Here is a 23,576-nt window from a genome sequence, read left to right as displayed (position 1 = left end):
TCAACCTTGCCGTGGCATCCACAGAAATGAAAGACTCGCCTCCAGGTTTACTATTTCGGCACCATCAGTCAACATTTACCAGGAGATACCACTTAACATCCCCCCTACGCAGAGATTACCATGCCCTACCACCACCGGCGTCCCACTTAAAAAACTGAAACTAAAGCGAGACGAACAACCTACCTCGTTATCCCAACCTAAATTACCTCACCCACCAGCTCAGACAAAGCCAGCGCTCATCAAAGGAGCACTTATTAACGCAAGATCTGTAGTTGCACACGCAACTGACATAGCTGATTTAATTAAAGACAACGATCTTGACTTCCTAGCAGTATCAGAGACCTGGCTTCATGCCGCCTCAGGGCTATCTCTTATGCTAGCTATCCCAGACTCTTACACCATCACCCGAGTAGACAGAGAAAACGCTAAGGGCGGAGGGGTTGTCTTCATAGCTCGTACCAACTTGGCACTCAGACCCTCGACTACCCTCTCACCCAAATCATGTGATCTGCTCACAGTCAGAATAACAACCTCCTACTCTAGTACCTTCACTGTCCATCTCATATACCGGCCTCCCAGCCCATTAGGAGATTTCGAGGAGGACATTATGACTCTGCTTTCCGATAACACTAAACCAACGTCACAAATTCCAATACTTTGTGACTTTAACCTGGTCCTATCCGACCCGAACGACCAGGCTGCTAAATCCTTGTAAGAATCTCTAAATGAACTGAACTTCACACAGAGAATCAACCAACCTACCCACATGAAAGGACGAACACTGGATTGGCTGGCAGACCACAACTGCCCCACTGTAATTACCGCCATTGAACCACAATCTTGGACTGACCACTCCTTCATCGCTTTCACTATCAATGCAACCGTCCAGCCCTAAAAACTAAGCCTATTACACCTCCTCTACTTACTAGAAGCAAGCGTAATATTACAGCTCAAAAACGAGCCCCTTTACTGATACCAATAGTAAACACCAATAATTATGAAGATCATGAGGGACTAATCGATCTTTTCAATAATACTTTGACAAAGGCCCTTGACACTATTGCCCCTAAACCTAAAGACCACCTTAATACCTGGTATACACCACAACTGAAAGCTTTGAGGGTTGAAAAAAGAAAATGTGAGACCACATGGAAAAATCTACCTACCAAGGAGAACAAAAACATATTCACAGAAATCTCTGCACGCTACAAAGCAGAAATCATCAAAACTAAACAGGAAACATACAACGACAGAATCCAAAATGCCAATTCTAGCATTACGGAACTATTTGGAATCCTAAGGGAATTAGAATCACCTATAGCTCCGGATGACTCTCACCCGAAAGACAAAGCTTGGTGCACTGGCATCCAAAACGTCTTGGCCAACAAAATTACTACCTTCCAAAAGAAAATCGCCTCTAAGAGACTTAATATCAATGGCATTCACACAGCTCAGAACTTAGACACCACTATCTTCACTAATACTTTACCAGCATTCAAATTTGCTCAAGTTACTACAACAGAGGTCGCAAAAATCATTAACTCTCTAAAACCTTCACCGATGCCAAGGTGACATTTGCCCTGCTCACTCCCTCTATCACTAGGTTAATAAATGCCTCTTTTAAATCATGCCAGGTTCCTACTAACCTAAAAGACACATGGGTACTATCCCTGCTCAAAAAAGCATTGCTCGACCCTACCATCCCAACTAATTACAGGCCAATAACCACAGTCCCCTTCCTTCTCAAAATCATCGATAAATCAGCCTACCTCTAAATCCAGTCCTACCTATAGATCAACAACCTCTTAGGGCTTAGACAATCCAGATTTAGACCCTTCATGGGACCGAAACAGCCCTTCTAGATTTGAAAATCCAAATAGACTTAATAAAAGACAACAGATAATGGGCACTACTCCTGCTATTAGACCTCTCCACTGCCTTTGATCTGGTTGACCACAATATACTTTGTGAACATCTATCATCGGCAGCGAACTTCTCTTCAGAGGCCACAGCCTGGATTAAATCCTTCTTAAATAACAGAATGATGAGAGTATTCTCTCCCTCAGATACAGTTGACCCCATCCCTATCACCTGCGGTGTGCCACAAGGCTCCTGCGTCTCCCCTACACTATATAATGTGTTTACCAAACCCCCATTCGACACCCTGGACCGTCTGGGTGTCATCTACACCAACTATGCAGATGACACGCAGATACTGATCCCACTCTCTGGTAACTACGACTCTGACAACGACCAACTAAATAAAATGTACCTTGTCATTCAGGCATGGATGGCCACCCATAGCTTTTGCCTGAATGACAAAAAGACCGAAATTCATATACTAGGTGCCACTATGTACCGACAAAAACTCAACCCTAAATACACCTTGTTCAATATAGACAGTAACATGATCACTATGGCTAAGGAAACTAAAACCCTAGGCTTCCATCTTGATTCTGCCCTGAACCTCAAGCAACAAGCTAACGCCACTGCGACAGCTACCGCCTATACCTGCAAACTTATCCATGCATGTAAAAACTATCTTTCTACCAATAGCTGTTTGATCTTGGCACGAGCATTAATCTTGTCCAAACCTGATTACTGCAATGCAGGAGCTACCAAACAAGTACTAAACAAACTCCAAACTCTGCAAAATAATGCACTAAGAACCATCTTGAGCACCCCAAGAAAGGACCACATATCTGAAACAAGAAGTCACAAATGGCTCTCTATCCAGGATATAATCTTCTTTAAACTTGTCTCCATTTCACACAAATATCTTCAGAATGCTGCCCCTAAATATTTGATTGACAAAATTGTCCCTAAAACCTCATCTAGACCCTCGAGATCAGCCAACTCCCACTGCATTATCCCGCCTCGTTACAACCTAAAAAGATCCGGAGGTACTAGCTACCCGGTGCAAGCAGTCTTGGCTTGGAATGCCCTCCCACTGAACTTATGCACTGACCGGAACCTTCATAGCTTCAGGACAAATACCAAAAAATGGCTCCTCACCAAGGACACTGCACGCACTGTTTGACTCTAGAATTTAGATTCCACTGGCCCTTACCGGCATCACTTCACTGGTAAATACCACCATTATGTATAGCCTCTCTCTCACCGACAAATGCATATTTGCACACTTAGTCTGTGTCAGCAACTGTTGCTTCTTGACTGTTATTTTTCTGACATATTGCTCTTAACCCTTCTTACATTGTATTCTGTATCTATGCCCATTCATATGTACATTTGTATGTATATTAAGCTGTCTTGAAAAAGCGCCCAGATTCCTCAGGGTATGGCACGCTGTATAAATAATAAACAAACAAACAAACCTCACTCTAGAGCCACAAGTAAACACTCTACTCAAGAAATGCTTCTTTCTCCTGCGAGCAGCAAAAAAGATCCTACTGTTCATGTCATTCGCCAACAAAACACTTACCATCATCGCTCTGGTCATGTCCAGAGTAGATTATGCCAATAGCCTATACCTGGCTATGCCGGAACGACTTCTTAAAAAACTACAATGCATACAGAATGCGGCAGCCAGACTCCTTCTAAAACTACCCCGAAGAAAACATACCACACCCGCGCTAAAAATACTACATTGGCTACCAATAAAACAACGAATACAATTCAAGTAAATGTGCATCACGCACAGAGCACTACACAACCAAGGTGCAGAATTCCTGAGAGATAAGTTACGCCTACACCAGCCAACAAGAACGCTCAGATCAAGCAACGGCATCCGCCTGGAACCGAATCCCTACAACAGAAAAAAACCTTGGAGGATCCTCTTTCTCTCACCAGGCACTGAAAACCTGGAATGACTTACCAAAGAATATATGGAACACAAGGAACCACCTAGTATTCAGGAAACTGCTCACATCCTGGCTCTTCACTGCATAACTAGAAGACCACCCACAACGCTAAAACAACGATGAAGAAAGATACTGATCTTGGTTCCCACCAAGCAACCGAATACGAACAGAATCCAAGGAACGCACTCCACGACATACCATAAAACATAATGAGAGATAGCCACATGAGGAGGACACTAAAGACTGAATACATAGACAGACCAAGACGGAAGCACTTAGACGACTCATCCATAGCAACCCAGCCCTGTACCACACCCAAAGTTCTAGCAGAAAATTCACATAGATAGTGGGGAAAGAGAACACCATAACTCCCGCTCCAACACCCAAGGAGGAGAATGGACACACTAATCTCACTACACACAGTTCATTAGAATACAACAGAGAGTAGAATACAAAACCCTCTACAGCCAGACATTCAAGAAAGGACAGTAGCAACTAATCCTACTGTTAGTAATATAATTTAAACCAAACAAGATGTGCCACAACCAGGATTCTCACCCCACTTACCCCCCCTACCTTCAAATCTCTGCATACCTAACTCACCCGAAAATTCACACAACCTACTCCCGCCCAGCAAACCGCACGCACTTCACCACACCAAGAACAAACTAACAACACAAACAATACCAACAGCACACTTGCGCCCCGGTTCAATACCATCACCAAAGCACAACGCACGGTGTACACCGAGCTGAAGCCGCCAACAGCACACCACCTCTCTCACTCTCCTACTCCCTCTTCTCACAACTAACCAAATACCCTGCCACTTTTTGTTTACAGATCCACCAGAGCGCCTGAGGACCAACTTCGTTGGTGACGGTGCGCGATATAAATACCTTTAACAATTAACATTGTTATTATTCCAAAGCGTTGCGGGTTAAACGTCCTCGGGGGACCGCAGTCCAGGTCAGTGGAGAGAATGATGTGGTAAAACGTGCTTGGGTGCCCTCGGTATGTGTGCAGCCAGTGTGCAATATGTGGTGTGTAGCTGCATTCTAGTGCTAGGTATGATGCAGTGGTTGTGTGAGATCAGTGGAATGTGTGCAGCAAGACCATTGGACTTGGGTATCTGCATTCTGGAGGCTCTGGTGTTTGGAATGATATGTGTGCAGCTAAGATGATTTCGAGGGTTATAGCTGCGTTCTAAAGACTATTGAGGTGAACACTGAGGTGTTTAACTATGTGTGCAGCTAGGCCGAATTAATCGAGGGGTATAGCTGCCTTCTATAGTTTGTTGGTGCAGAAGAAAGAGTTAGCATAGTTGTGTGTTTGAGTGTCTGCATGCTTTCCAGGAGGACCTTGTTCCTGTTGAGCATCGAGTGCCTGACGAGGGGGTTGTATCTTCTTGTTTCTTGTTGGGTCAGATTGTTTTAGTGAAGACTAATGAGTAGTGACAAGCAGATCTGTCCAAAACTCATATTGGTACTGTATAGGTGCTAGCGACGTCCTCAGTTGGTAGTTCTGCTAAATGGATTCCTCTATAGGTAGTTCTACTAGAACATTCCCAGATAGTTGGGATTAACAAAGAATAAGTGCTAGAATGTTCCTTGCTAAATAGTCCTCAACAGGGATTTCCAGATGTGTAGGATTAGCAAGCAAAGGCATTACCTGAACTGATAGCGTAGTGCATATTTGCAGGGCAATGATCAAGTTCATAAGTGCTATTAATGCTTGGGTTGGTAGTACTGCTAGATAGATTACCGGTCCTAACTGAAGAAGCTGTTTGAAAAAAACAACAACAAAAAAATCAATTTAGAAAGACTGCTCCGTGACCGCCCGGAGCAGTCTTTCTAAATTGAACTGTCATGCCCCTGCCGCACGAGTGTGCGCGGGGGCTGACAGGCATGCCAGGAACCAGAAGCGCCATTGAGGGAGAACGGGTAAGTGTATGTGTGCATGTGTGTTTCTGTGTGTGTTGTGTGTTGGTGTATTTTTCGGTTGTGGGAATCTTGGGTGGGGAGAGGGGTGGCGGGGGCTGAGGGAGTGGGAGTTTGGGGGGTGAAACCCCCCGATTTTGAGGTTAATCCCGCTAGGGGACGGGGGGGCGGAGCAATGTCGTTTTTTCATTTTTTGTAAGGCTGCCTAAAATCGGCAAAAAAAATATCAGTCTTTTTGTTTGCCGACCTACAAAAATCACATAGAACCAGATTACTGATATGTAGTTCTTCTAAATACATTCACTGGTAGGCGTGATTAGCAAAATAACTGCTAGACGGCCCCCAGTATCTGGTTCTGCTCTTGGATTTCCAGATGCGTAACATTAAAAGGCATGTGCATTCTTGGACTGATTGCGTAGTGCATAAGTGTTATTAGAGTCCAGTACAGTCAGTCCAGATTATTGGCGCTAGATAACTCTAGGCCTCAAAGCATACGGAATTCCTGCGGATGAGATAATGAATCAATTCCGTCAAGTACATGGGTGACACTACGATTCGGGTTTCAAGTCTGGGGCAAAGGCTTAAGATAGTGGGGGTAGATATCGTCTGGCCTGAGAGTCTATGACAGGGTCCGTATTGTGCAGGGTGGGTGGGTTGGGGTAGAGAGAGCAGGGTACGGTCGGTGGGTGGGTGAATTGGGGTAGAGAGAGTGGGAGTAAGGTGGGTGGGGGTAGGATAATGATAATGATTTGTTATTTATAAGGCGCCTTAAGCCAAAGCGCTTTACAGAGAACATATTTACATTCATTTATCATCCCAACCGAAGTTGGCACTCAGGATGGGTGGCGGTAGAGAGGGTGGGGGTATTGATGGTAGACAGGGTGGGGTTAGGGTGGGTGGGCGTAGAAATAGTGAGGTGGGGCGGGTGAGTGATGATCATTGGGGCAAAAAAACATGAAGAACAAAGCAGCCTCGGGATAGAGGGAGTGGAGTTAGGAAGGGTGGGTATAGAGAGAGTGGCGGTAGCGTGTGTGTTTGTAGAGAGGGCAGAGGTAGGGTGGGTAAGTGTGTGTGGTAGACAGGATGGGATTATGGTGGGTGGGGGTAGAGGGAGTGGGGATTGGGTGAATAAGGGTGGGGTAAGGGAGGGGGTAGGGTGTGTAAGGGTGGGGGTGAGACGGGGTAGGGTGATAGTGCAGGGGTAGAGGTGTGTAGGGGTCGGTGGGGTTAGAGCTTGGGGCAGGGTGGGTCAGTGATGGTAGTTGGTTGGGGCGAAAACATGAAGAACAAAGCAACTTCAGGAGGACTTGTCGTAAGTAGCCCAAAATAGCCCAAACAAAACCCAACCAGCACACAGGGAATGGGGGTGTGGGTAGAGAGAGTGGAAGTGGGGTTGGTGAGGGTAGAGTGGCCCTGGAGTGGCTGTGGGTAGAGAGTGGGCAGAGATTGGGGGTAGGGTCAGAGGGGGTAGAGAGACTGGGGTAAGGTGGGTGGGGATAGTGAGAGAGGGGTAGGGTGGGTGGTATTAGACAGGTTTGGGTTAGGGTTGGTGGGAGTGGGGATTTGGTAGGTGAGGGTAGAGAGGATGGTGATTGGGTGGGTGGGAATAAAGAGGGAGGTGGTGGGGTGAGAGGGTAGGGTAGGGTGGGTAGGGGCCAGTAAGTAGGTGTGGTGTTTGGGTGATGGTAGTTTGTTGGGGACAAAAAACATGAAGAACAGAGCAGCGTGGAGAGGACTTGTCAAAAGTAGCCCAAAATACCACAAACAAAACCCAACCAGCTCATGTAATGGGGTGGGGTGGGTGGTGTGGGGGTGTGGGGTAGAGAGAGTGGGGGTTGGGTGGGATCCCCCAACGGATTCCTCATCTTAGATATGTATTCTCCTGCGTTTGCTCTCAGAAATATTTTTCCTAGCAGGGGGCGTTGTGCGCCCGGGCGTCAATGACTATCGAGTCGTCGTCTTTGTGACGGATTGTATTTAACGTTTTGCTGCAGTCACACGCCTAGTGAATCGTCTGGTTGACTGTTTGGTTCTGTTACATTGGCCTGTTGGGGACGTATGAATTGAATTGAAAGACAGACGGACACTTCAAGAAAATCAGGGTCTTCGAATAGGTGATACACAATGAACGCACGGCTAAGGAATGTCCTACATTGATAATACGGCAGATAGAAACATGTTGGGTTGGGTGACAATATAATGGATATTGTTGATATATAAAATGATTACGTTCTTATTGCGTACCTCTATCAGAACAATATTAATTATCAAGAATTAATGAGGTCACAAATTATGTTTATATGTCTTTTATCTGCCACTTATTCATATTTTGTTTGATGTCATGTTTTGAAATGTCGTATTGCGATGAATCATTGTGTGAATGTGTATGTGCATCTTAATTTATGCTAAATAAAAAATATATATGTTTTTTATTGGAGGCCACAGAAGGGTTCGTTTAGAGTTCCCCCATATGATTGTATTCCTTTTCATGTATGATTATTGTTGTATTGGCCAATTAGTACGATTATTGTTGCATTTAAACCTCTGTGTTATTGGGCTACCTGTACTGTATTGATTTGACTCTATAACAAACACATGATACAAATCATTGTTACAGCACACCAACATCTTTGAACAGCACAATCGTTATATACAGCATCATGCTTCACAACAGTACATCCACTGTGGACATTACAACTACTTGGTCCAGGAACAACTCTTAAGAACATCAGTACCACTTCGGTCGACCCAGCATCCAGGAACAGCAAAGTCACCAGTAATATAATCTTGTAGAACAAAAAAAGACACTGGGAACATTAGTCACCATGCCATCCATTCTCATCACACAACCACCATTCCCAGTATACAATCTCCTTTCCTATCTTATAACCACCATTCTCTTCACTGCTCTTTCCACTGAATGGGATACAAAGCCTGTCTCTCCCATTACCTTCGTCCATCCCATTGAGGGCCTGATCCAGGTACTTCTGTCCATAGCGGTTTCGGTGCTCCTTCCACATGGAGCCATTCTCACTGCGTAAGACCACAAGTTCCCGATCGCCGCGCCCATGCGAAGCAAAGTGTGGAATCTCCACAATAACAGGACTACAACAGAGGAGACAAGAAGTGAACATAGCAAAAAAAAATGTTGAAATAAAACAAGGTATATAATTACATGGCATTAGAGCAAAATGCACTTAAGGAAACACAGTGATAAGGATAAGTGGCACTGGCAGAACCTAGGGACTGGGGGGATGTGACAATAGGGCACCATAGATAGGAACATGGTTAGGGATAAAAGCATGGCACTATGAGACCATGAGCATGTGGGAGCATGGCGATAAAAGAACATGGCGACATGGGGAAAAGGGAGCAAGGTGATAAGAGCTCATAGCAATAGGCGGCGTATGTGCAAGGAGACACTGTGATAAGTGAACACAAAGAAAAGAGGAGACAGGGAAATCACTACCAGTGCCAGAAGACATAGGAAGCTGAGGACTTAAAGTATGGTTTGCCAGGAACCTCTGAATTCAACGCCGAGTGACAGTAATCTGGGTGCTCAGCACTGAGTAGTTCGGAAGTAGAAATGTAAGTTTAACAGCATATCTGAAGGATTTGGAAATGGTGCTGGTAACCAGGAATTCAATGCACTGAATGTCGGAAATGTGGCGGGGAATGCATCAATGTAGGGAACAGCAAAATCACAAGTGTACATTCACCAGCCATACCAGTGCAGACCACACCCATGCCAATAGCTCTGGCCCTGTAAACCCTTTCCTACCTGAGGAATTGAGCACCTGCTGGTCCTAGAGCAATTATTCGACTTGCTAAACCCTCTTCCTCTGCCAGCGGTGGTGGAGTGGTCAACTTCTGTGGCTTCACGAGGCGACAAGTAATACGAGTCGGGGCAGCACATGTCCGTGGTGGGATGATCACACGCAGCCCGTTGTGGCGGCTGCCTCGCATGGAACCACCTCGGGCATCAACCATGAAACTCACCAAGAACCTGAAAAAAGAAGCAAAAACATGTTTCTCTTTGTGCAGCCAACATCAACAAAAGCATTGCAAGAAATACCCTCACTATGTAGGATTTGTGAAGGTTTCTCCTGCTCATGCATAATTTTCAGACTACCTCTCTGCACCCATCCACATGCCTGCTTGGTATGGCTAAAATGCACACACGCATTCTATACATTTCCCATACCTGGACTTCTGTCCCCCCAAGGGCATTGAACCTATAGCGCCTTGGAACCATATCAGTGGTGAAAGACGCTATACAAATTACAATTACATTACATTAAATAAACAAGAAACCTATAAATACCTATATCTTTCCATGCTGTCCATCTAAGCAGGACCACTACAGGGAGGCTCCTCACTCCCAAGTGCAGGACAACCCCAGTAAGACAGCAACAATGACAAACCCCACCTCATCAAAAGCACAATGAGATAACACCTCACTCTATGAAAAGCACTGCAAGAAAATATCAAACTCCAATGTAAGTGACTATGACCCTCATTCCGAGGTAGGTGCTAGTCATGGCGCTATTAGCGCCATGACTAGCACCAATACCGGTACCGCCACCAACGTGGTGTTATAGGGACTTACCGGTCCATTCTGCCCTTTGCGGGCCCGGTAAGTCCCCATTTGAAAGGCCATTCCCCTTTCCCATTTGAGCTCCATAGGGCTCAATGGGAAGGGGAAAGGCGGCAATAACGGTACCGCAAATAGCGGTACCGTTATTGACCCCGGTATCCCTTTGCGCCCAGGTCGTAATGACCCCCTATCTCTGCAATAACACTTCAAGGGAGCACCTTACTCGACTAAAAGGAACTACCTCAGCAGAAAGGCAAAACGAAGCACTTCAATCCATGGACAGAGTCAATTATCTCTTTAATGCCCCAGCCAGAGCACTGCTCATAACATATAATGTTTTGCCTTACAAGTATTAGAGTATTAGATTAACAATGTGATTCGTATTGGCTTACCATGGCACCTACAGAATATAATATAGATATGAAATGGAAAACGTGATCATACATACAAATAACTAAACATTCAACATATATTTCGAATTTCTTTACATAAAATTCATGTCATTTTGTTACTGCTCCCTTTACATGTGCATTCCTTTTCAAACATTATAGACATTTCTGTATGTATTTGCTCTGTTTAGTAACCCAGTGTCTGACTATTTCTCAACAATGCTACAAACAAAGGTAAGCGTATCATGTATCATATCCACCCTTAACCAGATTGGGACACATTATTTGGATGATATCGATTTACCACTATCCTTGATATTCTACAGCATCAAGTAATTTTTTGTTTTTTTTGTTTGTTAAATCTTGACGAACAGCGGTGGGACTTGCCTCCTTTAAACACGATTGTTAATATTGGCAAAATATTTTCTTCATTTGAGTATGCCAAATAAGTACATTAGGAACAAAATCTGCTTTCTCTGGGTGTCGAAATTAATAAAAGTGCAACTGCCTGCATAAATGGCTTTGCGTAGTGTGGTAGGTCAGATGCAGGAGTTTGACTCAAAGGTGGCATTTTGGCTATAAACATTTATTTCCAATAACAAAACAACACCTACCTTTCCCTGGCTCTAAAGGGAAATCCCTACCTAAAGTAAAGATAACTAGGTGCTCGTTGTCAGGATGAATGTCCAACCAAAATAACCATCCCATGTCGCAAAAATCCTCTTTTGTCCCTACCACTAAAGAAAAGAAATAAACAAAACGTTTATTGTTTAAAGTGCGAACCTAGCTTGTGAGCAGAGGAGCGCTGTACAGAGTGTCGGTAGCTGGCATATGGGCTGGCTTCTCTTAACAGTAGCACAGTACTGTGAGGTTTGTGAGTCGGTACGTGCGTCCATTGGAATTAGTCCTTGGTCAGGTGTTGTTGAAAGAGCCATGTTTTGAGAGATTTGAAAAATTGGAGAATTGTGGGGGCATTCTGAGCCGACACCAGGATAGAGTTCCAAAGGGTGGGTGCATGACAAGAGAAGGATTCTTTGCGGGCTCTCTCTTTGCAGACGATTTGGGATTCAAGCTCGTTTGTCGATTTGCTGCGCAAGGAAAGTGTGCCACCAGATATATGAAGCTTAGTATGCTAGTCTGCTACTCGTGACTGCTTTGTAGATGATACACGCAGTGTTGAACAGCATCCTGGCTTGTAGTAGGAGCCAATTTAGTTTGCGTAGGATGGGGGTAATTTGGTCAAATGTTTGTGCTCCCGTAATAAGACATGCTGCAGCGTGGTGGACTGCTTTTAGGGGCGCCAAGTGAGCAGCTGGGAGCCCTGTCACGAGACCATTTTCCCCCATCAATGTGCAAAACCAGAAGGGCCTGCACTACGGTCCGGACGTCCTGCAGCAAGATGAAGGGTTAGATTTTTCAAAGGGTAGAGATACTGATCCAGGCTATTTGGGCTATGAGTCAGGCTATGTGTTTCTGAAAGGACATGCTGTTAATGGTGGATTTTGGTCAGTCTGAGAGTTATGGATCAAATCCTTCTAGGTGCATAACATTGGGCCCTTGCTGGACAAGGTTTTTATTGGGCGGGCTGATGAGGACAAATTCAGTCTTGGAAGGGTTTAGTTTGAGGTACGCAGTTGACGTCCAGGACTGGATGATGGCTAGGTAATCACAGAGACGAATGACATCCTGCATGCTATTTACTCTCATATACAATTGAGTATCGTCTGCGTATTGGTGAATGGCTACTTTGGGATCTTTGGGGAGAGTGCCCAGAGGCTTCATTTAAAGGGTAAAAGGGATTGCTGAGAGGAAGGAGCCTTGGCGGACCCCGCAGGAGACCTGGAGTTAGTTAGAAAGCAACAAGTTAATCTGGACAGCCTGGTGTCTGTCTAAGAAAGAAAGATCAGGAGAATGACTCCCTCCTCATGAAATAGTACACCATAACCATGTGACAAGTAACTAGAGAATAATTCAAGTTCGAATGAAGGGTCAGGAGAATGACTCCCTTCTCCTGATTCATCAAGTTCCAACTGTGACGACCGTATCTAATACAATGCTAGAAATGTAACATAAACAACATGCTTTTGGTCTTGAACCTCTTTTCAGGCTTGATTCTGTATTCTGTCGCTTTAGTGTCTGATTTAACTTCCAGGAGAATGAATCCCTTCTCTTAGTACAACATTGGCTTTCTTTAAGATCAAACAATACTTTTTAAGAGATCTTGTAGCTCCTTCCAAACTCCTTTAAAGGTGAATTTATACTCCTCCTTTTCCTGGTTTCTCTCCCACTGAGGAGACTTAGTTACTTTGTCTTTTTGAACTTGAATTTCTCTCAAACACATACTAAGATTCAAAGTGTCACTAGGCCCAGAAAGGCCAGTCCTGACATCATCTTTTTCCTTCTGACTCTCAGGGATGCTTCTTAAACTTGGCAGACCAATTCCACTGCTTCTTATATCTTTCTCTCTTATATCACACTGCTTCTTATATCTTTCTCTCTTATATCACACTTGCAGTGATGAAGGGAATCGCTCACAATGTATTTGCTACTTGAGGTTCTGTTACCACAGTCTCTCTGAGGGGTTCCATGTGTTAATATCCCCACAAAAATATCGCCATACAAAAATATCACCATATCTTTGTGGCAATATTAAGCCATGGAACCTGCGGGGGACACCCCAGCAACCCCCATATTTTTTAAAAGGGAGCGGGGGACACCCCCAGAACCGCCGATCCCATTTACCCCATAAATTATCCCCATCAATAATATCACCTATGGCCTTACCCCACGACGATATATATGGCGATATTATAGATGGGGATAATATTACCTGATACCCTCTGAGGAGGGAGCTCACTCCTGTAGCTTCTCACAAAGGCTTTACATCACCACCCCCTCTGAAACAAGGGCATTTCTTCTTATTAGTATTCCCACTTGAGGCACTTTGTTGATAGCTGTTAGGCAGAATCACCTGCAGTACCCTTCGGGAACACAACAGGCAATTAGGACTACAAGTGTATGCACAATTTCACCTTTGGTACAAGCCCGTACTACACAGTAAAGTGGTAGCGATGGCTGAGCAGCCAGACTTATCTCAAGAGTTTAAGTGAGAAGTAGAACAAGTTACACAAGGGACCAACAAATACAGTGATTCAAATATACACTTACTCAAGGTTTCTTGGTAAAAGAATATACATTTATTTACTCAGTCAGTTAGAAAACATTACACTAGCATAAGCAGTTCAATATCACACACTAATAAACCACAAAAATACAACCGCTAACTAAATGAACAAGTTTAGCTCAAGAGAAGTGGGAGCAAAATGGCACTTCAGATACTTGATAAAGGGGTAAAAAGACAAGGTTATAAGAATAGACAGCCCAAAGACATTCATAGGCAGGGCAAAGGGTTTCTGTTAAATACAACCAACAATTCTTCTCAATAGGCCTGGGCCAAAGTCAATGGTTCAGAGTCTTTTGTACAGGATAGCACAGTTCTGGTAGATAACGGTTAAGTCTTTGCCACAGAGATTAGAAGAATTTGGCTAGGCGAAAAGTTTGACGAATGTTAAGGGAAGGATAAGTCTTCGTAGTTGAAGAAAGTTTCACGCACTTTCTCGATGGCCGAAAAGATTTCCGGACCACGTTTGCACAGTACCTTGTTAATGAAGAAGAGCTGTAACTGAGGCAGTTGTTCCTGGCAGTTCGAGCAGATCTTGCTGTTCCTGAGCTTCAGTCGTGGGGACAAGAAGGAGGACGTCGGAAGGTTCCTGCACTGCCCAGGGATGAGGCCAAAAGCTTTAGCAAGACGTCGGTTTAAGGTGTGAGTGCCTTAAAGGCCACAAGCTGGTTTCCTTCCCTCTGGCTATCTGGTTTTCAACAGTTCTCTGATGAAAATTTGACCAGATGGGGACGGTGTCCAGGTGGCTTGCGAGTTGGTTGTTCCCACAAAACTCAAGGGAAGAAGTTAAAGTAGGAAAGGGTAACATTTTACTGTTACATGAGTGCTTTGACTCAGGGGAAGCTAGGCAACCCCTCCAGCACTCTATAGGAAGATAGCGTGTGCTGGGTCAGTAACTTTAAAGAGACTAGTAAAGTCAATGTAACTTTACATGCTCTGGGAGGCGGTAGTCAGTCCCAGAGAAGGTGTTTAAACCTTGGGAAGTCTGAAAGACAACCCTGTAGCACTGCACTGAAGGTGCTGTGTGACACACAGAAAAAGAAGATGCCATAACCAAAGAACACAAATGTAAAACACACATCAAAATACATGAAAGAGTGGGAAAAAAGGCTCACACTCTTTTCAGGTAAAAAAATCAAATCTTAGAAATCCAGCAAAGTTGCTGGGGGTCTCAAAAGGTAAGGGAAAGTAGCACATATTGAGAATTCTCCCTAACAATAGCCACAGAGACAACAGAGATTACTCCGGAGGTTTCCCAGACCTATAGTATTTCTGTATTTAATGCTGAGACAAGGGAGATTATTCCCAAAGCATTCTTTATGGTTAGTAGTTTTTTTGGGACTATTTTGGGAGATTACTCCAGAGGAATACCTTAAGTTCAATAGCATTCTTGGGGACTACTGTGATGAGGGCGATTACTCCCAAGGAATACTTCAGGTTCATTAGCTTTCGTAGGGCGACAGATGAGGGATATTACACCTGATGATTCTGTCAAGCTCCACCAAGCCCCTACCGGGTCTATCATGTCCACAGTTACCTTGTCTTTGGAGGAAGCACATCGGCCGGTTGTTCCTGGGGTCTTGGATTCGATCATTCTTTACGGCTGCTGCTTATTCTTCATTCTCCGCTCCCCGCTGCTCCACTCTGGCTTTGCCAGGTCTGTGGCCCTTTGGTTCCGGCATTGTTGTAGGACCTAATTGTCCACCTCGCTCAGGTCATGCCACCAAAGTCCTTCTCCCAACTGCTGGGTACGTCGGCTCTCTTGCCTTCCCTCGAGCATTCTGCCAACCAGGAAACGATATTCTCTCTGGCGAGGATTGGATGCTGCAGCTTGCTTCCCTGCTCGCAGGTTTGATCTTGCCAGGGCTTCCAGCATTCATGCCGGCTTCTCTGTTCTTCTAGTCCCTCCTCTTTCTTTATACTATACTTTGTAGCTGGTTCCTCCCACGTGGATTGTCAAAGTCTTTCTTTAGTCTTTGTGGACTGATCTCCATTCTTCTTTCCCTCTTCTTCGTCTCAGTATGGTTGGCTGCCAACCAACAAGCACTCTTTATGAATTTTACATTCTTCCTCTTCTAAGTACTTTTAAGGAGTGTATATGCGAATGGCGTGGCATCACAGTAATACACAGAGGGGCTGATACCTTAGAAGGGTGAGAGAGTGTAGGAATGTCCTTTTGGAGTTTACCTATGAGTTCCTGAAAGGACAGGGAGCCCTTACCTCCCGGAGGGGAGTCTCTCCCCACACGGTCCTCCCACTTATTACCACCCCTAGGGGGACTATTGGGTATAGGCCTCACCTCCCTTGCATCATGGGGAAGGGCTCCACTCTGGGAAGAAGTGACAAGAACCTGTGTATTTTCACATACCCTTCCGCTCGTGAAACTGCCTTCTCCTTCTAAGATTGAGGACTGGGTTTCTCGGGTTCTCAGAGGACATTTCCTATCGGTAGGGTGTTGATTGCCACCCTCTAGAGATTTTCCCTTCAACTCTATTTGGGCAAATTGGGAGAAACCCTGATTAAACTGCGGGACAGTACTACCTATAACAAATTGGGCCGGTAGAGTAGGAACTGCTGCTGTAATCCACAGCTCCTTCCCCAAGATGGTTACCGGTATTTGAGTTCTCTTCCACCCCACGGGTAGGTATATTTGTTGTATAGTGCAACCTTTACTCCTGCTTTCTAGTTTGCCCCAAACGTTCTTTTGTTGAATGGTGGCAGGTACTCTATAGTTATTTTGGTTTTCAGTAAATAAATAATTAAATTTGCCCATTTTCCTTGTTTTCTTTCCTTTAGGGAAATCATTCCCGGAGTTCTCTTCCCAATAAGTTGGCATTAGGGTGGAGGCCTGGGCACAGAGGATAATGGTATTAAACAGCCCACAATGTCCTTCCTGGACCATCCTGATCTTTCGAAGGTCTGCTATAGATATGTTTAGGAAGAACGTATCAAGTTTAGGGGCAATGCCTCGTTAGGTCACCAAATCCTCCACATGAATAACATACAGAGTCCTATGTGGGAGACAGAATTAGGGAGAGCATTAGACTGCCATCCTTACTCACTGTCGCGAGAATGTCAGCTGAGGGTTCTTTATCCTTGGGGCTCTCTGGTGCTTCTGTCTGCTCTGTCTGTCAGACAGCCCCAAACTGGACCTAATCTATTACTGTGGAGGTCTGTATTCCATTAACTCCAGGTTGTTTTTCCTTCCCTTCTACTTCCACCAGGAAACTATCCCAGCGGGAGGCCAAAGAGGAGGGGTACTCAAGAGTCTCTGGGTTGTCGGTCGGGAAAGAGGGGTCTGGGACCTTTTCCCTTAAAACCTAGGATATCCTTTGGGCATCTAGGGCAGTGGTAAAGGAAAACTGGTGTCTTCCCACTGAGTCTGCCCAAACCCATTTAATACTATCGCTGGGTGGAGGGGAGGAGAAAGACTCAAGTTTAGAGGCAGTCTTTTGTAACGGGATCCGACTCCCTACATGAATAGCATGCAGGACCCTTTATGGCTAATAACGGTTTAGATGGGATGATAGGGTTGTCCTTGTCTTCTCCAATAGGAGTAATCGGAAAGGATTTACTAGTTTGGGGAATCTGCTGGGTCTTTACTTCCACCAGCCGTTTGGGTGTTTCAAACCCCTCCGAGCAGAGTATATGGTTTCTCAGAAAACACACTGAGGGTATGACAGAGATTTTCTTCCTCTCCTGCAGAGGAGGTGTCCCTAGGTAAGTGAGAGTCAGCAGACCTTCCTGTTCCTAACGGAATGATATGCCACTTTCTATTAAAATCATGATTAGGGACAAATTCTGCCTCCAACTCGGTGCGAGCTAAAGACAATTTCTGGGGCTCTTTCCCAACAGGGGGTATGTCTGGGTTGTTTATGCTCTTTTCTCTGTCCTGCAGTAGGGAATTTTCTCTGAGGACTTCATAGACTAAATATCCTACTAGTCCCTCCTCTGAACCTAATAGTGTTAGAGGAATAATTAAAAAAAATAACTTTTTGGGGCCTCCCCACAAGAAAAAAGGGAGGGAAGGCCTGAAAGAAGACCGCTCTCCTGCGAAGACTTCAGGCAGTATTATATAGACGACTGCTCCGGTAGGGCCGACTACTCAAATGTCTAGAGAGAGTATAGCCTTCTGTCTACCGGGAATCCAATGATCAGAGGGAATCAGGAGCTGGTAACTATCCCCCCCCACATTTCGTCTAACAGGGAGGATTGTCTTAGTTTTCATGCTCTGGTCAGTCTTGGGCTCTTCTGACCTCTGTTTTGGGCTTACTTGTGGGTTCTCCCGCTCTCCGTTGAGCTTTGGCAGCTCTGCAGTGTTTGGTTCCTTGCAGTTTGCGCGTCTTTAATTGACTGTGCGGTCCAGCTGCCTCGCACACCTGGACCTCTGCTTCTCAACCGTTCTGGTTGGTCTGTCCACAACGGACCGGATAGGAATGCTTATGCTTGCTCGCTAGGGTCCCGGTCAGCAGCACCTTCTGTTCTCCGCGCCGGACAACTTCCACGCTTGCGGTTCCTCCAGGCAGGGCTAGCCAGGTTGTAAATCCTTTATTCTTTATTGTGTTTTGCCATGGATGACTACAACGCTTAAACATGCACAATTTAGTATTGTTCATTCATCTGCGCCTCCTCCTCCTCTCAGTACCTGACCTATACCTCTCCCATGGGTAGTTCAGAATCTTTGTTGTCTCAGTAAGCATTAGTCTTAAGATTTACAAACATACACAGGAGTAGTAGGTAGGTTATTGGGTTCCTTAGAGTATGGATGTGTGAATGTTTTTGAGTGAGGGGTTAATTCGGGGTGATCATTCTGCATTCTCCCTAGATGGTTGTCCTTGTCCCTAGAGTGGGAGTCTCTCCCCATGAGATCCTCCCCCTGTGTATCACCCCCAGAAGAATTATCGGGTAGCAGCCTCACCTCACTGGCCTCATGGTAAGGGGCTCCCCCTCAGGGAGAAGTGATGACATCTAGGGATTAATCACACAACATACCATCTTTTAGCGACCAAGGACTGCAGGGGTTTTATTATATTGTGTATATAGCATAGAAGGAGAAATTACTTACCGTAATGTTCTTTCTATGGATTCTAATCCCACAGATTCCTCATCAGATAGATATCCCTTCCAGCTTCAGCTGCTCGGAAACCTCTTCGACTGGGGGATCTCGACTCAGCCGTCGACTCGCCTTGACTCGAAGCTCGGTCGGCATCTCCGAACGTGACGTTAGTCATCCTACATATACTGCGTCACTACGCCCCCGTAGCTCAGTTCCCACCTTTTTTCCTGAGCTCAGCCACTGCAGAGGAAAACTAGCGAGAAAAGAATGGCCAAACAGCCAATGAGAAATAGAAAATCTAATCCCAACCGGGATATATCATATATTATTATTATTTTATTTATTTTCAACAGAGAACACAAAAAGCATGTGGCACTGAACCAAGAAAAGGACAGAGGCCCTGGAATCATTGTAACTCTTTCCTCTCAGGAGAAGGGCAGCCACCTACTGCAGACGCTTTCATAGCTGGGATTGATGGGAGGGGTGATGAGGAATCTGCAGGAGAAGAATCCACAGAAAGAACATTACGGTAAGTCATTTCTCTTTCAATGGATTGCCTTTCTCCCGCAGATTCCTCATCAGATAGATTCCCAAAGCAGTAGTAATGTCGGAGGTGGGATGAAAGGTTTCACAGCAGAACATTCTGCAATATTGCCCTTCCAAAGCAAGCGTCAGCTCCACGTGAGACATCCAAGCAGTAATACTTTGTGAATGTGTGCAGAAAAGACCATGTCGCAGCCTGGCAAATGTCTCTAACCGGTACTCCTCTCTGAAGCACCGTAGAGGTAGAAACCTCTCTGGTGGAAAGGGCCATGATGCCCAAGGGCAATTCCTTTCCCGCATTGTGATAGCACTCCGAGATGCACAACATGATCCACTGTGAAATTGTTTGCTTAGAGAATGCCAGACTTTTCCTAGCTAAGGAGAAGGCCACAAACAATGAATCAACTTTTCTGAACTCAGCCGTCCTGGCTACATAAAAACTCAATGTCCTCTTAGCGTCCAACAGATGAAACACTCCTCCTCCTTACAGGTTTGCGGTGGAGGATAAAACACAGGGAGATCAATTGCCTGGGACAAGTGGAATTCAGACATCACTTTAGGTAAGAATCCGGTCCTCACCTTCAGAGAGACTTTTTCATGTGAAGAGATGAAGAAAAGGAGGCTTACGAGACAGAGCCTGCAGCTCGCTGACCCGCCTGGCCGAAGTGATGGCCACTACGAATGCAGTTTTCAGAGTTAGTAACCGCAGAGAACAAGAATGTAAAGGCTCCAACGGAGCCACCAGAAGAAATGTGAGGACCAAATTCAGGTCCCAATCAGGAATGAAAAAGGCCTTTCAGGAATCGCAAAGGACCCTTGATCTGGAGACCTTTTGAAAATAGACAAAGCCGCTAAGTATTCTTTGACTGTGGTGACCTGAAGGCCTGAAGTGCCAGCTAGAACTCCATCACTGTAGTGGTGGTGCAGGAGATAGGGTCAATGTTACGTTCCTTGCACCAAGCTTCAAATCATCTCCAAATGCACGCATACAGCGATCTTGTTGATGGTTTGCGTGCAGCCAGCAGCACCTCAGGTACCTCCTCAGAGAGGTCCCAGTCATCATACCTCATCCTCATACCTCATCCTCTCAAGAGCCATGCATGTAGGTTGAGGGACCCGGCCTTCCGACTGGGATAGGGCAATCCGGACAAAGAGGCAACTGGAGAGGTCAACCCCAGAAAGTCTGAGTACCAAGCCCTCCTCGCCCAGTCCGAGGTGTTCAGGATAAGGGTTTCTCAAAACCTCATCAACCTCCTGGGAACCCACAAGATGACGGGAAACAGAGCGAAGGCATAGTGAAGGGGGGAGGTCCAGTCCACTAGAAATGTGACCCCTAGTGTGCCGTCCGCTGGGAATTCCCTCAAGCAAAACTGCCTGCACTTCCTGTTGGACTCTGTGGCAAACCGATTCACCGCTGGGGTGCCCGAGAGGTAGAAGACCTCCTCTAGGACTTCCTGGCACACTTTCCACTCGTGTGAGACCATGCTCTGCCTGCTCAGAGCATCCGCCAAGCCATTCTCTGTCCCCACCAGATGAACTGCTGAGATTGAGATTTGGTTCCCCAATAGCCAGAACCACAGCTGCATCGCTTCCCTGCAAAGAAGGACGGAGCACACTCCACCCTGCTTGTTCAGGGAGTGCATGGCCATTGTATTGTCCATCAGGATCAGGACATGTTTCCCCTTCAGCGAAGGTGCAACTCCAGCCTGTTGATGTGCCACCTTGTTGCGAGTGAATAAAGGCCAGAGCCCCTTTAAGGAGAGGTGAACACAGAACAGTGGGAGGGAGCGGGAAGAAAGGGGAAGGGGAGGAGCAAGGGGGGAGGAACGGCAGTTGTAAAGTGGAGGAATAAAGTGAAGGTTAGATGGAATGGGGCTCTGTGCCATTAATGGAATTTATGATGAGGAAGTGTGTATGATGTACAACACACCTGGCCTCCATTGCTGACCAAAGGTTGCTCACCTGCAAGTCCTCGCAATGACAGCCCACTAGGAGAGACTGTCTACCGTGGACCTGGACACTCTGAGAACGCCACTCAAAGTGCCTTAGTACTGGGGCTACTGACCCCACAAGAGCAGTTGCGTAGATCGCATTCGTAGCCTGGCCTCTGGTACCAGAGAAATGCGGGAGGCCATGAGACCTAAGAGGCGCAGGAAGAAGCCGCTGGTAACATTGCATGATTCTGGAAAAGCTGTGCCATCCCTGAAATGCTGGTGACTCTCTCCTTTGGGGGAAAAGTCATCCCCACTAGAGTGTGGCAGGGCAGTCATAGTCTCCCCTAAGACTGCCCTGATGAATTGGAGCCTCTGTGCTGGCTCTGTGCTGCTCCCTTCTTGGATACCAGGAAATACCCGGAATACCACCCAGATTCTCTCTGCTCGGGTGTATCTCTTCCACAGCACCCTTCAGTAACAGGGCTCACAGTTCGTCCTGGAGCTTCTGTTCTGGTTGGCAAGAAGGAGGTGTAAGTTCATCCAGTGGCCTTTTTAAGAAAGGCAGGCAGTAACCCCACCGTACGAGCTGCAGTTCCCAGGCATCGGTGGAAATCTCCCGCCATTGGACCTAGTGCTCGGTCAATCGTCCTCCAACCGGGGAATTGTGGGAGGAGAAATCAAAGCAGCTTTGAGGGCAAAGCCACCCCAGCCACTGCTGTTGCTGGCCTCTAGATGTCCCCCTGCCCCTTTCGGAGCACAGGAAACGTCTCTGCCCCTGCCTGGCTTGAGGGAGCTGAGCCTTCCTGCCATAAGAGACATAGCGCTGATAGCCTCTACCCCTCAATGAGAAACTAAAGTCAGGCTTGGCCAGCTGTTGCACAGCTAGGCAGAGCGACTTTGTGGCAAGCTTGGATTCTGAATTCTTCCAAAGAGTCATCGGACTTCGAGCCAAAGAGATTCTCACCATCATAAGCATTGTCGAGAAGCTTATTCTGGACATTGGGTGAGAACCCTGAGAAGTGCAGGTAAGACTGCCTCCTAAGAACCGTGGCCGAGCACATTGATCGTCCAACACAGTCTGCCACATGCAGGCCTGTCTACAAAGACTGCCTGGCCAACTCCTTTTCGTTGTTCAACAACTGCAGGAAACCCTCCCACATTTCCCCTTCATGGATGCACTGGGCAGCCTGCTCAATCGCCTTGCACAAGCAGAAGGAGTACTTAGCGAAAACACAGGAGACATTGACTGTCTTCAAGGCCATGCTACCAGAGGAAAATATTTTCTTTGCTAAGGCATCTACTTTCTTGCCCTCCCTATCAGTTGGCAAGTTAGATGTGGAAGTGGCTGGTCTGGTGGACACTATGGGCCGCCTGTACCACCAATCCCTTCGGTGTAGGATGAGAAGAGAAGAATGAAGGATCTCCTCTTGCCGGCCTATCATTTTTAGTAAGGTCTGAGTTGACCGGAGGTATGGTGCAAGGGCGTTTCCACAAGGTGGCACTGCGATCAGCGATAGCCGTGTTAAAAGGCTTAGCCCCTTCTATGGCAGGACCCTCATCGAGGATGTCTGTCAGGTCATAACCTTGCACCGGTTGGGCTGGGGTCTTCAAACTCAGGGTATCCACAACCCTATCAATTAAGACCCTGAATTTAGCATTGGCATGGGCATAAGGAAAGGCTTGTTGAATTAATTTTGACATCCGGAGACATGTCCAGCCTGCTGGCGTTGAGCAGTCCCTCAGCCAAAGTGATGAGGTCCGCTTGGTCGATAAAATAGTCGGTACCACCAGCTCCACCGTATATGTGGTTGATATCGCCCTGATCGTCACCACTGGCGCTGATGAGGACTGCCATGGAGTCGAAAGAATCAGATCTTGACAGCGGTCAATGGTTTGGCGATTGGTGCTGATAATGTCTTGGGCACCAAGGGCGCATCGACAATCTGTGTTTGTGGCGCACGGAGGGTCCCGGTGCCAAAGGCGGCACTGTTTTGCTCAGTGCCAAGCCACCAGGCTCCTTCGACGCAGATGGCGTCGGAACTGACTTTGCTCTGGGGCTGGAGTCACCAGGCTACGTTGAAGCTACCGGGGCCTGTTGCATCGGGGGCTCGCCCGCAC

The 23,576-nt window shown here is 46.2% G+C and overlaps 1 protein-coding gene across 8 annotated transcripts in view; it reads right to left on the bottom strand.

The window, feature by feature from the left end:
• The window catches only part of ANK1 (ankyrin 1), a 2,823,483-nt gene that overhangs the window by 1,115,857 nt on the left and 1,684,050 nt on the right, over positions 1-23,576 (bottom strand). For all 8 annotated transcript variants that reach the window (XM_069617665.1, XM_069617670.1, XM_069617666.1 and 5 more), the window contains 2 exons: positions 9,540-9,764; positions 8,709-8,863 (listed from right to left, as the gene is read on the bottom strand). In XM_069617665.1, coding sequence (XP_069473766.1) covers positions 8,709-8,863; positions 9,540-9,764 — 380 coding nt within the window. The remainder of the gene's footprint in view (positions 1-8,708; positions 8,864-9,539; positions 9,765-23,576) is intronic.

Source organism: Ambystoma mexicanum, chromosome 10 (assembly GCF_040938575.1).
Source record: "Ambystoma mexicanum isolate Mex_15411 chromosome 10, UKY_AmexF1_1, whole genome shotgun sequence".
Classification (NCBI taxonomy): Eukaryota; Metazoa; Chordata; class Amphibia; order Caudata; family Ambystomatidae; genus Ambystoma; species Ambystoma mexicanum.
This window is presented reverse-complemented; position numbering and strand designations above follow the sequence as displayed.